Below are 16,342 nucleotides of genomic sequence, written 5' to 3'. Positions count from 1 at the left end.
GAAGGCTTGATGCCCCTGTGTAGGGGAATTAGAGGGTGGGGAGTTGGGAATGGGTGTGTGGGTAGGGAAACACCCTCATAGAAACAGGGGGAGGGGGTTGGAAGGGGGTTTTGGGGGGGCATTGGGAAAGGGAATAACATTTTAAATGTAAATAAAGAAAATAGCCAAAAAAAAAAAAAAAAAAAAAAATGTGGGGAAAAAAAAAAGAGATAATCCCAGGATGCCCAAAGATCTGTCTCCTAGGGGAGTCTAGGTATCATCAGGTGGATGACTGAGACCACTCATCATGTTAAGAATTTCACCTGAGAACAAGGGAAGAGTAAGATCTGACCATGTTTCAAATTTGAATCTCACATTTCCCCATTTATTTAATTTACAAAACTCCATTCTTCCTCTAAAAAAAGTCCTTCGAAGAGCTGCTTAAAATCCAGGTCTCCCCATCTCTTTGCCATTTTTTCTTCTTCTTGCTCTTTCCTCTCATTTACTTCTCTCCCCTAAGAAGCTCTGGAAAGGTAGGAGATGATCAGGTAAAGCTTTGGGAACTTAGTGCACCTCACTTTAATCTCATTGAATATTGACTTTGGAACCGGGTCATAGGTAGAGGATGGGGCAGTTTTGAACTGAAGATGATTATGATTAGATCCTGTGGGGTCTAGGGTGAGCCCAGAGCTTCTCAAAGGATAGCAATATAGATAACAAATGAGGTTCTGATGAGATCTCAAAAGGACCTGAGGAACCAAATATTGGATTAAAGTCTACCTTATTATAAAGTTTCAAAAAAAATTGCCTGCACTGTATCTAAGCAGTCGTACTTTGTGGAGCACAGAACTTTAGAACAGTAATAAGGGGAGATTCTGAGCAGTAAAGCATCCAGGCTTCTGTGTAGTTACCTTTGATGTCTTAAAGAAAAAGAAAGAGGGATAGGATAAAGAAATAACTTAAAGATGAACTTATAATAAAATGGAAAAGACAGCAGAAAGATTTGGAAAATCCTCAGCCTGGCTCTGTGCTGGAAACGAATTCTTTCTTCATTTAACCTCTTGTTTAGGAGATTAGCATGGCTTAAAGGCACCACCCAAACACCAGAGGACTTGCCAAGTATTTCAGAGACCTTGAGGTGCGCCCTTCCCACCTCAGACCCAAGCAGTCAGTGGGAAGAATGGCTTCAGGGAACTGACCCTAGGCACTCTTCATGAACTCACTTCACCTGAGAGCCTCAGATCTCTGCTACTTCCATTCCAGCCATTCCTGCTCCAGCCGTGGGTCCTATGAAGTGAGACCCCACCCACTCCTCTGGAGGGGAGCCCGCATAGATGAAGTATATTCTGCAGGCCTGAAAAAATGAAAGGGCTGTGTGGGTGTGCCTTTCATCCCCATGGATTTCAAAGATTGTCATGATGGCTCAGGCCTCAACAGAACTGTGAGACAAGGATTTAGCCTCTACCCAAAGCCCTTTCTAGGGTAATGCCTTCCTGGAACCATCTAAAGTTTAATGCCATAACAATTGTAATTCACTGAATGTATTTCCAATATACCAAATTCCTGCTTTAGTGTTATGTATCATTGTCTGCCATGAAAATTGTAACAGTCTTGACTGTTACATTCTGTAGATGTGGAAACCAAACCATCTCTGATTCATCCCTTTGGTAATCCAGCTCCAGTTTGAATGGAGTCCTAAAACAACAGCACCTAGTATTACACCTGTTGTCCCACCCACAGGAATGTCTACACAGATGGAAATCTGGCACCATGTGGCAGGACATGAAACCAAACCATGGTGACAAGCACCTCAGTGAGGGATGCTAGGATCCTGTCACAGAAAGAACTGAGAGTAGTGTTCCTTGGGAGCTTGCATATATTATCTCCACCTTTTAACAGAGGATTTTTCTTTCTATAGCATTAACAATTTGATTGAAACAAATGATAATAACAATGAACCAAACCTATCATATTTAACACCCCATAGGTGAGTATGATTGAGATCTCCTAAACGCTCACTTAGCTGCTGTGTAGAAAAAATATCAAGTTGAATAGGTTTTGTATATAAAGGTGGATCTCCCAAATGCTGTGTAGTAAGGTACCCTAAAGTGGGCAAGAGAAAGACAGACAGAGCAAAACAGCAGGGAGTCTTCCACAGACAAATTCCACTGTAAGGCACAATCAAGTAAATAAAAATCTTGAGCAGTGATTTTTAATCAGTATTTTATTAGACAGTAAGTCAATACTTTAAAATTTTATTTCATCACTATACCCAAACAATATATCTTAAAAATTTTTAATTTACTCCTCTTATTAAAGTAAGCCATACTGATAGCCACTTGAAAACCTACCAGGACTGCTGGATCTATGATCTCAGTCAAAATTTGGAGACTATGTCAACCCAGAATAAATGCATTCTGGAATCTTCCATATTACATCATCATGTGTGTCTGTTTATGTGTTGTGACCACAAATAACTACAGGTTTATTTTGTCTTGTCCAGAAGAGGGGGAGGAACGTCCTTGATAGAGACTACTCTGTGTGGGAAGAGGAAAAGGCTGATGCTTAAAGGCCCTTCAAAGGAATCTTCTAGAGCCTCATACCAGATTTGGGAGTGCTGCTTGTGCCTGACTAATCCTGACACAGGGGTGATGTCATCCAAACAATGTCTACTCACTGGATGCAAGTCCCATTTAGTGACTCTTGTGTCACACTGAGCTGCTCTTCTATGGCTATAGCCCAGCTTATGATCTGGAGAGCTGAGACACATCTTGGTTGCACAGATAAGGACACGGGAAGGTGCATCTTTTCAAACTTAAAAGCCTGGATTTCATATTTAAATTCCTTCATAAGAAATTAGAGTGCTGGGGAGGGAACAGGGCAGAGGGGGAGAATGATGGAAGGTAATGATGGAGGGGGTGAATGTGGTGGAGGAGGAGGAGGTGGTGGTGGTGGAGGAGGAGGAGGAGGAGAAGGAGAAGGAGAAAAGGAGGAGGAGGAAGAGGAGGAGAAGGAGAAGGAGAAGGAGAAGGAGAAGGAGAAGGAGAAGGAGAAGGAGAAGGAGAAGGAGAAGGAGAAGGAGAAGGGGAAGGAGAAGGAGAAGGAGAAGGAGAAAAGGAGGAGGAGGAGGAGGAGGAGGAGAAAAGGAGGAGGAAGAGGAGGAGGAGGAGGAGGAGGAGGAGGAGGAGGAGGAGGAGGAGGAGGAGGAGAAGGAGAAGGAGAAGGAGAAGGAGAAGGAGAAGGAGAAGGAGGAGAAGGAACAGAGTATAAAAGAGGAAGGGAGATTCTGTTGACCTTGAAGAGACTAGCTCTCTGTTGCCAGAAAATCTAGAGGACATATTCTTGGGAGCATTTCATTTTATTTCTGGCAGTAAATAAAGCTCCCAGGGAAAGATACTACTTTATCTGGCCTAGTTAGTATATTAAATTACACTATTTCATCCTCTAGTGGCCTGAAAAAGTTAATTTACCATGTGAATGTTAGGAATGCTAACTACGTATGTCATGTCCTGACCTCTTATAATTTCTCAATAAGCAAACAGTGAGTTCTGCTTAGGTGTGCTTTCTTTCTTTATTTTTCTATTAGCATTTACAGATAGCAGGATAGGAAAAGAGACTGCAGCTGTCTGTTGGTGATAAGAAGGCAGATGTTGAGTATGGTGTCATCTCAGATTGATCCTTGGTGTAGGATCCCTCCTACACCATAAGATGTCAGGAAGAGAAAAGGAGGGATGCATGCTGAGGGAGTAAACAATTCTAAAGCCCCGCTGACCTCCTCCACTCAGCCCATTACCTCTGCAGTGCATGACCTATCCCCCAGTCACTCCATGCTCTCGACCCCACCCTTCATCTGAGAAAGCACCCTCTTCCAGGGCTCTAAAGGGATAACTAGAATGGATGGATATAAAAATCAAAGAGCCAATTTCCATTCTTCCAGATACATTAGTTGCCTAAGGCACTAAAATAATTAGGATTAATTTAGAAATAAAATATCACTTGCTTAATTTATATGATGAGATTCGAAAGAAGGGGCAAATGGTTGACTTACATTTCATATGTAAAAAAAAAGTTTATTTTACTTTCCAGTGTCAGAAATACAACTTCTGAAAGTGGGCGGCTTGCATGTATCACTTTTACAAGATCAGTAAATCAGTTCACAAGACTCAAATCCTTTGGTCAGTTCAGATGCAAATATACTTATGCTGTATGATGAATCTGGAGGCACTTTTCCCCTTTTGAAGGCTGTTGAGTGTGTCTTTGGGTTCCAGAAATGGCTCGATGCATAAAAGCGTCCCATAAGTAGGCATGATGAAGTATTGGGTAAGGTTTGGCAAGACACAAGCACCCCCCCACACACACACCACACACACACACACACACACACACACACACACATCACACACACAAAAGAAAAAGAAAACAGAAAGATTCAAGTACAATTAAGAGGTAAACAAATGAAAAAAATGGATAAAAAATATAAATGAAATTCTTTTATTTATCTGTTTACTTAGTTGATTTGTTACTAAGTTAGTTTCTGAGCTAACATTGTGTGATATGTGGGCGAAGCTGATCCTGAAAACTTGTTATCCTCCCGCTTTTACCCTAAGTGCTAGGAATAGAGGCATGCGCTACTACATCCAGCTGATACATGAAATTTCTAAAGTACATTTTGGCAAGCTAAAATATCCGGATAATTAATAAATGAATAGAAGACACTGAAAAATGAGATATTACCTTGAAGAATTCTACAGACATCAGTGACTCTTGGGAAATAGCTTGCCCGTGTCAACTGTCAAATGGCTGAGTGGTTTTTGTTTTGTTTATTTGTTTTTTGTTTTCTTCGCCCCCCCCCCCCCCGAGTGAACTTTGCTCTAGTTTCAGAATTCGCTCCTTTAGTCCAGAAAGAGAGTTCCAGACTTTCCTCCAGAGGGTTTCATGAGTTGAGGCCACAAGACCAGGTCCTCTTCTGTCTCTCTTCTGGGCCCAGTTTACCTTGTTCTCTCCCACAGGGGGAGAGAAATGAACCATCAGGTGAGACCCAGCAGGGGGAGTGGGTGAGCTGGCCCCGTGGCCCTCTGAACGTGTCCTTGGGTGTGAGTATGGGTGTGGGGCAGCTGGGTGGGAGCAGCGTGCAGGCTACCAGCACCAAGTAGTGTGCCTCTCAGGGGGTGTGTGCAGAAGGCTCCAGGATAAATAGGAGGCTCCCAGTTCAGGGTGACACTGGAGCCCGCTGGCTGCCCGCCCCGGGTGTTTCCCTGCTCTGTAGCCAGGCTGCCTGCTGCGTAGTTTCGCTTCCTCCTGGCTCAGGGATTAGTTTCCAAGCACCCTGTCGGTGCCAGGGCCCGGGAAGGGCACAGAGAAGGAGCCGGGAGACTCGTCCAGGGGTTGCCCTGCCCCACACAGCACAGTTGATGGACCCGGCCGCCCCAGGCAGCGGTGTCAACTCCCTGTCGCTGCTCCTGGCCCTTGCTCTGGGTAAGTAAGTGTTCCTTCTGAGAGCTACAAATCAGGAGTGCTGGAGTCCTGCGAGTCTTGATGAAAGAGTGAGTTAAGATCCCCGCCTCTGGCTTGCACCTGTTGGAGACTTCCCTGGGTGTACAGGAGGGCCCAGGGCGGAAGGGATCCTGCTGCCTGCTACTGGGCTGTGCTCAGGTGGCACCTCGGAGTGGAGTGCCAGGAGCAGAGCCCGCAGGAGGTGCTGACAGGGACCCGGGAGGTGCTTAGCAGGTGCATGAGATGGGAGGAGAATCTCAGAGGCAGGAGCAAGGGAGTCTATACCAAGAAGGATACCTGCAGGAGGCAGAGGCGGGCATTCCTATCATGCATGGGCTGGAGAGCTGGAGAGCAACGTGCTTCTCTCTCTCTCTCTCTCTCTCTCTCTCTCTCTCTCTCTCTCTCTCTCTCTCTCTCTCTCTCTCTCTCTCTCTCTCTCTGTTTTCCAGTAACCTGTGAGAGAGACAGGACTGCTTTTGAGACTACCTGTAGCTTAGGAGGATTCATCACACACACACACACCACACCTTTTCTCTTTCTCCCTTTTCTTTCTTCCATTGGAGAGTGGCTGGTGGCTGGAATTGCAAGGGGAAAGCCCTCTCTTGAGAGCTCTCTGTGACTCTTCCAGAAAAAAAAAAAAAAAAAAAAAAAACAGCCTCACTTGGGACCTGTTGCTTCCTACTCTAAGAAGTCAGGAGAGGACATACATCTCTTTATTTAGAAAGTTAGGGGCAGATGGTTGAGAACTCCTGGCTGTGTTGTCCATGGGAAGGAAGAGAGGAGAGGCAGCTCCTTGGAAGCCAAACCTCAGGAAGGAGGGCTGAAGCTACAGGTGGCATCCTGCCCTCTGCCTCTGAGTAGAAGATGAGAGGACAGCTTGGTGGGAAAGAGCAGCCGTCTCTAGACCTCTGCTTCGAGGTCCTTCAGGGTTCTGGGAGAGAAGGGTCCCTTCTGGCCTTAGGTGGAGTCTAAGAAGGATTGAGACACTGAGAGGAGAGGGACCTCCCATGAGTCACCATGCTATTATATACCTTATAGGTCAGAGAGGTTAGAGGCTTAGCCTGCAGTGGAGACAGGTCGCCATAACCCAATGTAGAGTGATGTGGACCAAGAGGACATGAGGTGCAGGTGTAGAGGAAGCACTGAGACTACTGTCAGTGTCACTTGAACGCAGCTGTCACTCACATCCTCTGCCTTGTCTGGACTGCCCCTCCAGCCAAGGCCTTCTTCATGTTGCTATGGGAACAATATGCTAATGTATATAGGAAGCAGGCTTCTGAGTGGTGCAGAGATTCTTAGACATGGTTCTTACATTTATGTTGAGTTGAGAATGCCAAACTGACAATACTAAACAATGAGGGGAAGCTCAGACAGGCTGAGAAGAGAGGGCATCATGTTGAATACGGAATGATGTGAAGTTGCATAGAAGATATGTGTGGGTACTGGGAGAATCTGAATGAAGAGAGGAAGCTGGGGTGAGAGTGGGGATGGCAAAAGCAGCTAGTAGAGGGATGCTGATTCAACAATAATTCTTTCCTGGAAAAAGAAGCAATTGGTTTGAGAGGAAAAAAAATGTAGATTGTGAGGAATCAAAAAACCAAACCAAACAAACAAGCAAAAACCAAAAATAAACACCCCAAATATACATCCAAGGCAAATTAAAATATTTAATCAGAAATCAATAAGCAATTAAACAGACTCAGTTACAAGTCATGAATGGAGGATGTAAACAATGAATCAGAGGAGATAAAACTGGCATTAGGGTGCCGCGTGGGAGGGGAAGGGACACTGGGCTAAATGGCTTGATTGTCTTCAGAGTATGAGTTACCCATTAGCTATGTTTCTGGGCCAGAAGGAGAGTCAGGAAAGAAATGAACTTTCAGGGCTGATAGGCTTTTTCCCTTTACTGTCAATCACTCTACTTCAGCCCCTCAACCTGTTAAAAGAAAACCAATTCGCTTACCCAGTGTTATAATACACCAGGAAAACCTAAATGTGCAATCTCCCTGAAGACTGATGACTTAGGAGACTGGATTTTGTCTCTATATCCCCTACATGCTTTCGAGGGGCCAAGGGATGTGATTTGTTGGCATCACTGTTTCCATTAAGTATTCCCCCATCTAGTACACACACACACACACACAAACTGTAAGTCCTGTTACTAATTTAAACCATATGTTACTTTACTTTTGCAAAGACTGTGAGCAATGTGATGTGATGTGACCTGTGTGACAGTGGAAAGAACACTGCACCCTGTCACTGAGCAGATGGGAGACCTGACTCCACCCCTCTGTGCCTCTGGGATACCTGTAAGTTACATGCTTCTTGATGTCAATTTCTTCATTTGTACAAAGAGGAGATGTTATGTCATTACCATATTCTACACACACACACACACACACACATACACACACACTCACAAAGACACACAACACACACACATAACCAAAATAATACATGATCACTTAGGAGTAGCATATGTGTTATAGGTGTAGATGCATTGAAAGATACTGGGCATTTAGTAGATTGATCTATTCAGGGTAATTATCATAGTAGATTGATCTATTCAGGGTAATTATCATTGTGATGCTTCCTTTGGGAATTTATGAAGGGAAATGAGTTGGAGATGGAAAAAAGAGATATGGCACAAACAATTAGTTGTATTAGATACACATAAATTTAACACATACTGTAAATCTAGATGTGTAAATATGTATTTATCTATGTACATAATATCCCTTATACACATCGAGTTGTTTTTATTTTACTAAAACTACCCAAAATTGTTTTTAGAGAGTCAGTGGGCATCTTGACTTCCATTTCTCGTCCTTATTCTCTTGTTAATCAAATTCAGCTACTGATCGGAATCTAATTCCAGTGGCTGAGAGGGGACCATTCAAGTCGAGATGTTGACAGTCTTTTTTACCCTTGCTATTGTGCTTTAGAAATAATCCCAGTGGAATTAGTCCCACTTTTTAGAATTATAGGAGATAAAATTTAGTCAAATCTATATCCTGTATGATTCTTTAAATTACAAAGAAGCTAATCCATGAGTTCGCACTTGTCAAAACTAGTGAACACCCTGTAGTGACTTCATTCTGAACTCTGTTTGCATTTGCTCCCTATGTAAAGGCAAGCCATGAGAACCTAAATCTGGTTTGAGTGACTCTTGTTTCTTGATAACTGTAGTGCTTACGAGTCAAACTGAAGAGGCAAATCTGATTGAAAAGAGTACTTTCTAAGGTTAATGACTGTATCTTAAAGAAAAGAATCTCAGTAGCTAAGGTGAGTCTTTCATGGTGGGAATTTAAAGAAATAGAGGTTTTTTTTAGATGGTTGGAGAGAGATGGGGTATTTAATCTGAATTCAAATCAATTAAGTAATCACCTACTTTGATTATCAGTTGTTCAGGTCAACTGACCATGAAACACTTGCATTCATTCTTTACATTTTTGAAGGATTTGTAGATTGTTATTGACTCATCTCTGGGTTAATGACATGAATTACACAATGAGTTTGGAAAGCACAGCAGTGTTCACATTCAGTTTTCTTGTTTTAAAGAGTGGCATGAATTGTATAAAGGAATGGGTTGTTAATATAACATTTATATTTTTAAAAAATTCTGGGTTTATTATTTGGCCTTATTTGCTCATGAAGGGTTGAATAAAGAATGGCTGATATAAAACAAGAATTCAAAATAATTAGTGAAATGAAGGGATGCGTGCACATGGCTGTTAGTGAGCATGCCCCTGTCAAAAAGTCAGCAAGCGGAGTAAACCTTTTGATTTCATGTTGCAAAACAGTGGCCCACAGGTCAGAGATGCTGAAGGACTTGGGTTTTCATCTCTTGCTACATGAGCCTGGTACTGCAGGTGTGAAAGAGCATTCCACAAAAAAAATGACTTTGGTTTTGCAAAAGTAAGATCATTTCTTCTGTTGAAGATTCAAATGTCCTGTACATGTCTTTAGGTTTGGTTCTAGGGCAGATTGATTGGTCAGAAAAGCTCTTCAAAAGAAGTATTTAGATATTGGGAATATACCTTATTATCTAGCATGTTTGTGGCTCTAAATTTAATATCTAACAGCAAGGAAATAAAGAAAACTGATTATATGAGGTAGGGAAGGACAGTGGACTCAATTGAGGCAGTTGAAAATGTTCTTTGAATGCCAGGTGATTTATCTCTCATTTGATTAGAACAATGCTTTTCACCAGTAGAAGAGTCATAAAGTTGTTATATTCATGGATTTCTGTGCTGATATCCAATAGAAGAAAAACAACCAAACACAGTGCTGCTAGTCTCTATGGACATTGAAATATATTTGCTTTGGAGACTGCTCCCCTTTGTCTTGTTCGTACTGGAGAATTCTTCATTTGTTCTAAATCACACAAGACTATGGTAGAGTTACCAACTGCCTAAATGTGAGCCAAGGCACACAAACCTTTCTCCTCCCTTCTTTAGAGTGAGCTGTGTGGTCTGAGCATGAGGGGATCCAGGACAGACCAGCTAGGAGGAAGGTGGAAGAATCTTCAGCACAGCTGAACGAAGACATTTTGGAGGACTTGGAGTTGACTCCCTCCTGAGTATCTTCTTAGTAGTTTGCCCTCTAGGCTTCTGATGGACACAGGATGCTGCTGAATATTCAGGTCTCTGCTTGGCGTATGAAATCTCAGCTTTGTTACTCTCTATATTTTGGGGGAATCTTTATAGAATCTTTTCTATAGTTTTCATCTTATTTGGCCTTCAGTACAAAAGTAACCAGTAATATAGTACAGAACAGGTACTGGTCTAAAACATTCATAACTTACTTTATCTATAAACATATCCACCTAGTTCAGGAACTAGATGGGCAATATAGATGCAGGGATCATGTAAGGAGTCTATGTTTCTGACATTATTGAGTATGAATTTTAAAGGGTGAAGTGAGTTCCTAGTTCTAGTAGGTAAGCACTCACTGCTGAATGAGACAGAATCCTAAAAGCCAGAGATGTCATACTGTATCAAAGTGTAAAAACTGACAACTGGGATCCCATATTCTTGGCTTATTTTTTTTTTTAATGGAGTTCCTCATAGCTGTCTCCTCGACTTCAGCAATGTTGTCTCCCTGTGCATTTCTGTCATCTTTGGCTATACTGGGTATTTGGAAGATTCTGACTTTTCAATCCACCCATGTAACCTGCCTGCCCATGAACATGGCCTGGGCTTTCCTGGTTGATAGAGGTAACTTGGAGCAGGTGTTTATTTCAGCCTGTGACAAGCATCACTCCAGACATTCTAGTCTGATGCCATACTTAAATAAAGTAGAATGTATGGGATGACTCCTACACCTCCCTGGTGTAGTCTGTTTTCAGCCATGTGACACCCACATGCTCCTGTAGCCAGTTGGGGGATGGCATTGTTTTATATTATTCTAGATTAGATCCACTTGCTTGCTACTGAGAAGAGGTGACAAGGTCCACTCTGATCTGGATTAATATAGGCGCTAAGAAGTAGACTTAGCCAGACCATTGGCTGTAATCCCTAGTGCTGGGAATTGCTAACTCTGAGACCTCAATCCCTCAACCCTTCCCAGCCTTAGTGCCTTCAATTGTAAAACCTGATAGGAGTAAAGCAAGGCTATTGCATGAATGATCTTCATCTCTGTAAAACATCTATGAGCCCAAACAGTAAATTTTAAATACACATAACCTATTATACAGACAATAAGAAATCAGAGGAAACATCATTGTGACTGATACCTTCTTAATATTTTTTGTTGCAATTTTAAATCTGGATTCCCGATTATAATCAGGATATTTCTCATGTTTCTGATCCTGCAAGTTATGAAATACTCTACAGACAAAAAATATTCCCTCAAAGAACTATACTTTGACTGACTTTGTAAGGAAAATGTGCAAAAAAAAAATGAAATGCATATCTACCCTCTGAATAGGAAACTGTTGTAGATTCTTTTTCACCTGCCAATTCTGATTCTGTCTTCACATAGTTAAGAGCTTCACATCACTGTATGACATTGACAAGAGGCACAGTCATTCTGCAGTAGGTGAATGTATTTGCAAGGTGATTTTGATATTTGAAGTCATCTCATCACAATGAGATTGTCTCATTTATTTGAATTACAGAAATAACTGCTTCAAATAAAAAGGAATAGAACTGTCCATTTGGAAGAATTGTCAGTGATGAAATGTCAAAATTTATTTCTGAGTATCAGAAAAAAATGGAAAAGATATTATTTCACAAATTTTCAGGAGAAAAATTCAAATTCTTTAGGAAGCCATTTATAATATCATGTTGTTCCATCAGTGGCTTACAACAGAGATAATTACTTCAAAATAATAATCCTTATCATCTCTTAGGGACACAGGGTCATTCTGAGGACAACATAGAATAATACAGGAATTGGGAAATACACATCTTGAACAGTATGGGCATTCTCAACAAGTGAATATGTTGGTAACTTTCAAAATACTTTATAGGTATAGTTTAAAAACTAGAAATAGAATCATTACATTTGTTAAATTAGTGAAGCGATAGATTCTGTACCTTGAGCAGAAGAAAAAGAAAAGTGCTCCACTCTTCACCTTTGGAGGAAAAGAAGGCAAGAATCCTTGTCATAACCACAGCAGAGGTCTTGTTAGAGTGCAAATCTGAGTGTCTAGAACAATGTTTTTGTATAGGAAGTATTCTGCAAACACTTGTTGAATAAATGAATGTGAGTTAGTCCAGGAAATCATCCTAGACTGACATCTATTCATAGTAGGCAACAAAGTGTTTAATGTAAACTTTATACCATAATTCATTCTCTCTCTCTCTCTCTCTCTCTCTCTCTCTCTCTCTCTCTCTCTCTCTGTCTCTGTAAGAGATGATAACCAAAATTCAGAAAACCTGTACTTTCTCCCATAACTCTTTGCATTTATGTCTTTAGATCTGCTAAACATCACTTATTTTTTTTTCTAGACAGATTTATGTGAAGATGGCATCAGAACTTGGTCTCTGAGTGAGATGACATGGCAGAATTTGATTTATTCATGGACATTAGTGTTAATGACCACCACTAGCAACATATCATTTTATCCCAAAGTAGGGCTCTTGCATAATGGCATAATGCTTGATTCTTAAACAGAGAGCACTATTGTTATCTATAAAGCATATAATAATGAGAAAGATCTAAATTTATTTTAATTTTACAATTTTACTGTTTTAAAGTGCATGTAATATTACTTTAAAGTATGTCCATGATTAGTAGGTATCAATGAGTTAAAAATAATAATTTATTATAGACAATTATCTTCTAAAATGAATTTATAACATGTTATGTTAAAATGTTTATCACAAATGAGAGAGTATAATGCAGGTTAAATATGATCCTCATACCAGGAAAATCTAAGAGCTGAATGATAGAGGCTGGAGACAGTTCTTCCATGACAGTGTTAGAGGAGTATATGACTCAAAGGTTGGCAGATGAATACATTTTTTTATGAATACAATAAAAGAAGAAGAATGCTCAAATGCCTAGATTACGAAGTTAGCTTTGTGGTGTATTGAAGGAAATACTGACTACAAAAGGAGGGACTTTCTAAAATAAAGCCTTTAATCAGGATGCTGAATTCTTGATACAGCGTGGGGTTCTTAGGAACTGGAGCCAAGTGATTTTGTAATTCATATAAAGTCATTTTAGTGCAAGTGAAACTTTAAAATATTTTATGGATTTTTATGTGGTGAATTTGTTTAAATACAAAGGAAAACTTCACTCTGGCTTTTGCCTTGCTCACTGCTGCTCAGTGATGGGTTGTTTTACCTTAATCAAAGGTCTGGCCCATGGTTCTTTTCCTTGTTTGATATTTTCAGACAAGGTCTCATTATAGAATTCAGGCTGGCCTTGAACTCATAATCTTCCTACCTCAGACTTCTGAATATTGAGATTACAGGTATATACCATGATGCCCAATTTTTTTGGTCTCTAATCACTCACTGCTTGGCTTTGTATACTTGGAGATTATTCACCATTTGAAGTTAGCACAGGTTCATCTTGCTACCATAGCATCTTTTGAGAGAGAGAGACTAATGTTTTAATAATTAATAGAATTAAAAATTTTAATGATTATAATGTAATGGCATGTTTAAGAGAATTGATTCTTGTTCCTAAGAGAGAGAGGAAACCAAAATTGTATTTTGGTTTTATTCTTTTTCTTCAAAGTTCAACTTATTGTATGGAGGCTCTATAGCATCAAGGGACCTTTTTTTTTTTTTTCTTTCACTAACTCATATTCATTGGCTTCTCAGGGTTGTAATAATAATGGATAAAGGCATGATGTTGGTTTCTCCATAGGGTAGTAAGCTGATTAACACAGTTCTTTAAGAGTGATCTTAGTGTGCAGAAGAGCAGGTGCGAAGTGAGTCAGAGGCTAAGAAAAACTCTCTTGATCAAAGCTTGACTGAGAGAAGAAAGTGTGTAAATATCTCAGTGTAGGAATTCATCTTCTTTATTCACAGGCCATAGATATATATGGAAGGAGAAACAAAGATTACAGCTCACTCCAAAGGTGACAGTCAGAGACAAAGAAAGTGTATGGCACCATGTTTGGAAGAGGGCAGTTTTGCTGCAGGGCTGCCGTCTGAGCTATGGAGGCCAACAAGAAGTGAGAATCTCTGTTGTTTTCCCAGAGTCTGTGAAAAGTACATACCATCTGCTTCATCCCAGATCTATTAGGGTTTTCTTTAACATGATCCTAGGAGACTACATGTTAAAAAAATTTCTAGCTGAAGAACAATGTTTCATTATAAAGTGGTTATAAATATATAGATAGATACTTCTCCCTTTGGAGACAGAACTTAATTCCTTGATGCCTTCCAATGGAGACCAGATTTAATGACTTGTTTTAAAACAACATCCCATGTGGAGAGGTTTCTTTTATTTTCAAGGATACAGAATATCCTATTCTTTGTGTATATCATATTGTCTTTACTCATTTGTATGTTGCTAGAATAGACATTGTATCCATGTTCTGGCTAGTCCTAAGACTATAGTGATCATGAGGGGACAGATACCTCACAGAACTCTTTATTTCAATGTATTTGCATGTACTGCATATATGTTCATAAAAGGGTTTGCTATGTTTTCCTGAGTAATGTAAAGTAGTCAAAACCAGAACCAGGAACGATGGTACATCAACTCAAAAGCTGGAAGAGGAGGATTACTTTGAATTCAAGGCCAACCAGAGCTACTCTGGTAAGCCCCAGTCTCAAACACAACAAAATAAAAATGAAACAGTGTTGGTGATGTCTAACCGTGGTACGTAAGTCAGAGAAAGTGCTGAGGATGAAAGAAAGGAAAGGAAAACCAGGAATCAGAGAGCAGCAGTATTTTGTGGGATTGAGGATCAGCCCTGTGAAATGCTGGGAATGAAAAAAGTGAGCTATGTGTGCTCATCACTGGGGATCTTGAGAGCTCATAAGCCAGACCGAAGATAACTGAAGAAGAAAATATGCACATAAACAAGTTACTGAGGAAACAGGACTGAGAAGGACACATTCTGGTTTATCCAAGACAACTTAACATTCTTGAAAAAATGGTTTTTACAAAAGTTCCCCCCACATGGTTCAGAGTACAAGCTAGATCAATAAGCTTAAAGCCTAAGGAGATGGTCTCACCTTAATCCCCAGAATTCTTCCTCATATGAAGCTTTGAAAACAAAAAATGGAATTGAATGCGCTAGGCTGTGGTGAGTTTCCCGTGCTTGGGCACATCGGTGGAGTTCTTACAAGGAAGTGTGCAGAAGTGATCTCCAGGTGAGAAACCAGGTGGACCGAATGGCTTCCAGGATGTATCATGTTTTATGAATACAGAATGAGGCCATTCAACTTGAGGAGGTTTTAAAGGTTAGAAGATCTTCAAATGAAGAAGCTGCCAGCCTCCCCTGAGATGAGAAGAGACAAATCATCAGAACTGGAAGCCAACAGTGAAGCAAAAAATTATTTGAGTTTCTTTTCCACCAAAAACTGGGTTTAGTGTCTTTTTCTCCTCATGGGTCTCATCTTGGAATATAGCAGCAATCTTATGCCTGAGGATGCTTCTTTCTCAAAGTCTCTCCATAGACTTGATAGGTGAATAATAGCTGTCAACTGGACCTTAGTCTGAAGAAAACAAACTATAGCTATATCTGATAAATTAGATTGATGGAAATTTCAAGTACTGTTACATTAGAGGTCACTTTCCCCCCCAACATTACCATTTTGCAGTTAAAAACTGGGGGAAAAATCTTCACTCATGTTTAGATAAATTAGAGACAGTTCATAATTACAGTCAGCCAGAAGAGTGGCTTTGTATTGTGAGATGCATTTGTATATGTAATTGTAAGGCTCAGTTCATTTTTTTTTTTTAAAACAAAAGCCAACCAAGTGATACCCCCTTGTTCTTTCTTACTGATTGCTACCCAACAGTAGTCGTCATGAGTATGCATGGATTGAGTGGTTTTCTAGACTAATCGGCTTCATAATTGTGGCTCTGTCTTTCAGGACGTAGTGAGCAGCCATACAACTATACAAACGTGTGGCTGCTTCCTGATGAGTCTTATTTTCCAAAGTCACACAAGAAAGTCAATCGAACTATTTCACTGTGACAGCACACACATCAAGAGGGTCCTTGATTCTCGAGACGTTCTCTTTTTAGCATTTCTTCTTGGGCCAGCCAGCTTCACCCATTGTCTCACACACGCACAGACTCATTTCTGCACCACTGCCTCTGACTCACATCAGTGTCCTGCTTCTCACTGGAGCTTTTGCTTTAACATCTCTCCAGCTTGACACATTGTTTCTCTATGGGATCCTGGTATAACTAATTTTCTATATTCCTTGCACTTGAAATATACTCC

The 16,342-nt window shown here is 40.6% G+C and overlaps 1 protein-coding gene across 1 annotated transcript in view; it reads left to right on the top strand.

Moving 5' to 3' along the window:
* Positions 1 to 5,047: 5,047 nt before the first annotated feature.
* Positions 5,048 to 16,342, top strand: part of Btc (betacellulin) — a 44,030-nt gene continuing 32,735 nt past the window's right edge. The window contains exon 1 of the mRNA XM_034508802.2: positions 5,048 to 5,454. Within this exon, the coding sequence (XP_034364693.1) occupies positions 5,391 to 5,454 (64 nt within the window). The 5' untranslated portion in view covers positions 5,048 to 5,390. The remainder of the gene's footprint in view (positions 5,455 to 16,342) is intronic.

The sequence above is a fragment of the Arvicanthis niloticus genome, chromosome 7, assembly GCF_011762505.2.
Source record: "Arvicanthis niloticus isolate mArvNil1 chromosome 7, mArvNil1.pat.X, whole genome shotgun sequence".
In the NCBI taxonomy this organism is placed as follows: Eukaryota; Metazoa; Chordata; class Mammalia; order Rodentia; family Muridae; genus Arvicanthis; species Arvicanthis niloticus.
The sequence above is the reverse complement of the archived record's forward strand: the minus strand, read 5'-3'. Positions and strand labels throughout refer to the sequence as shown.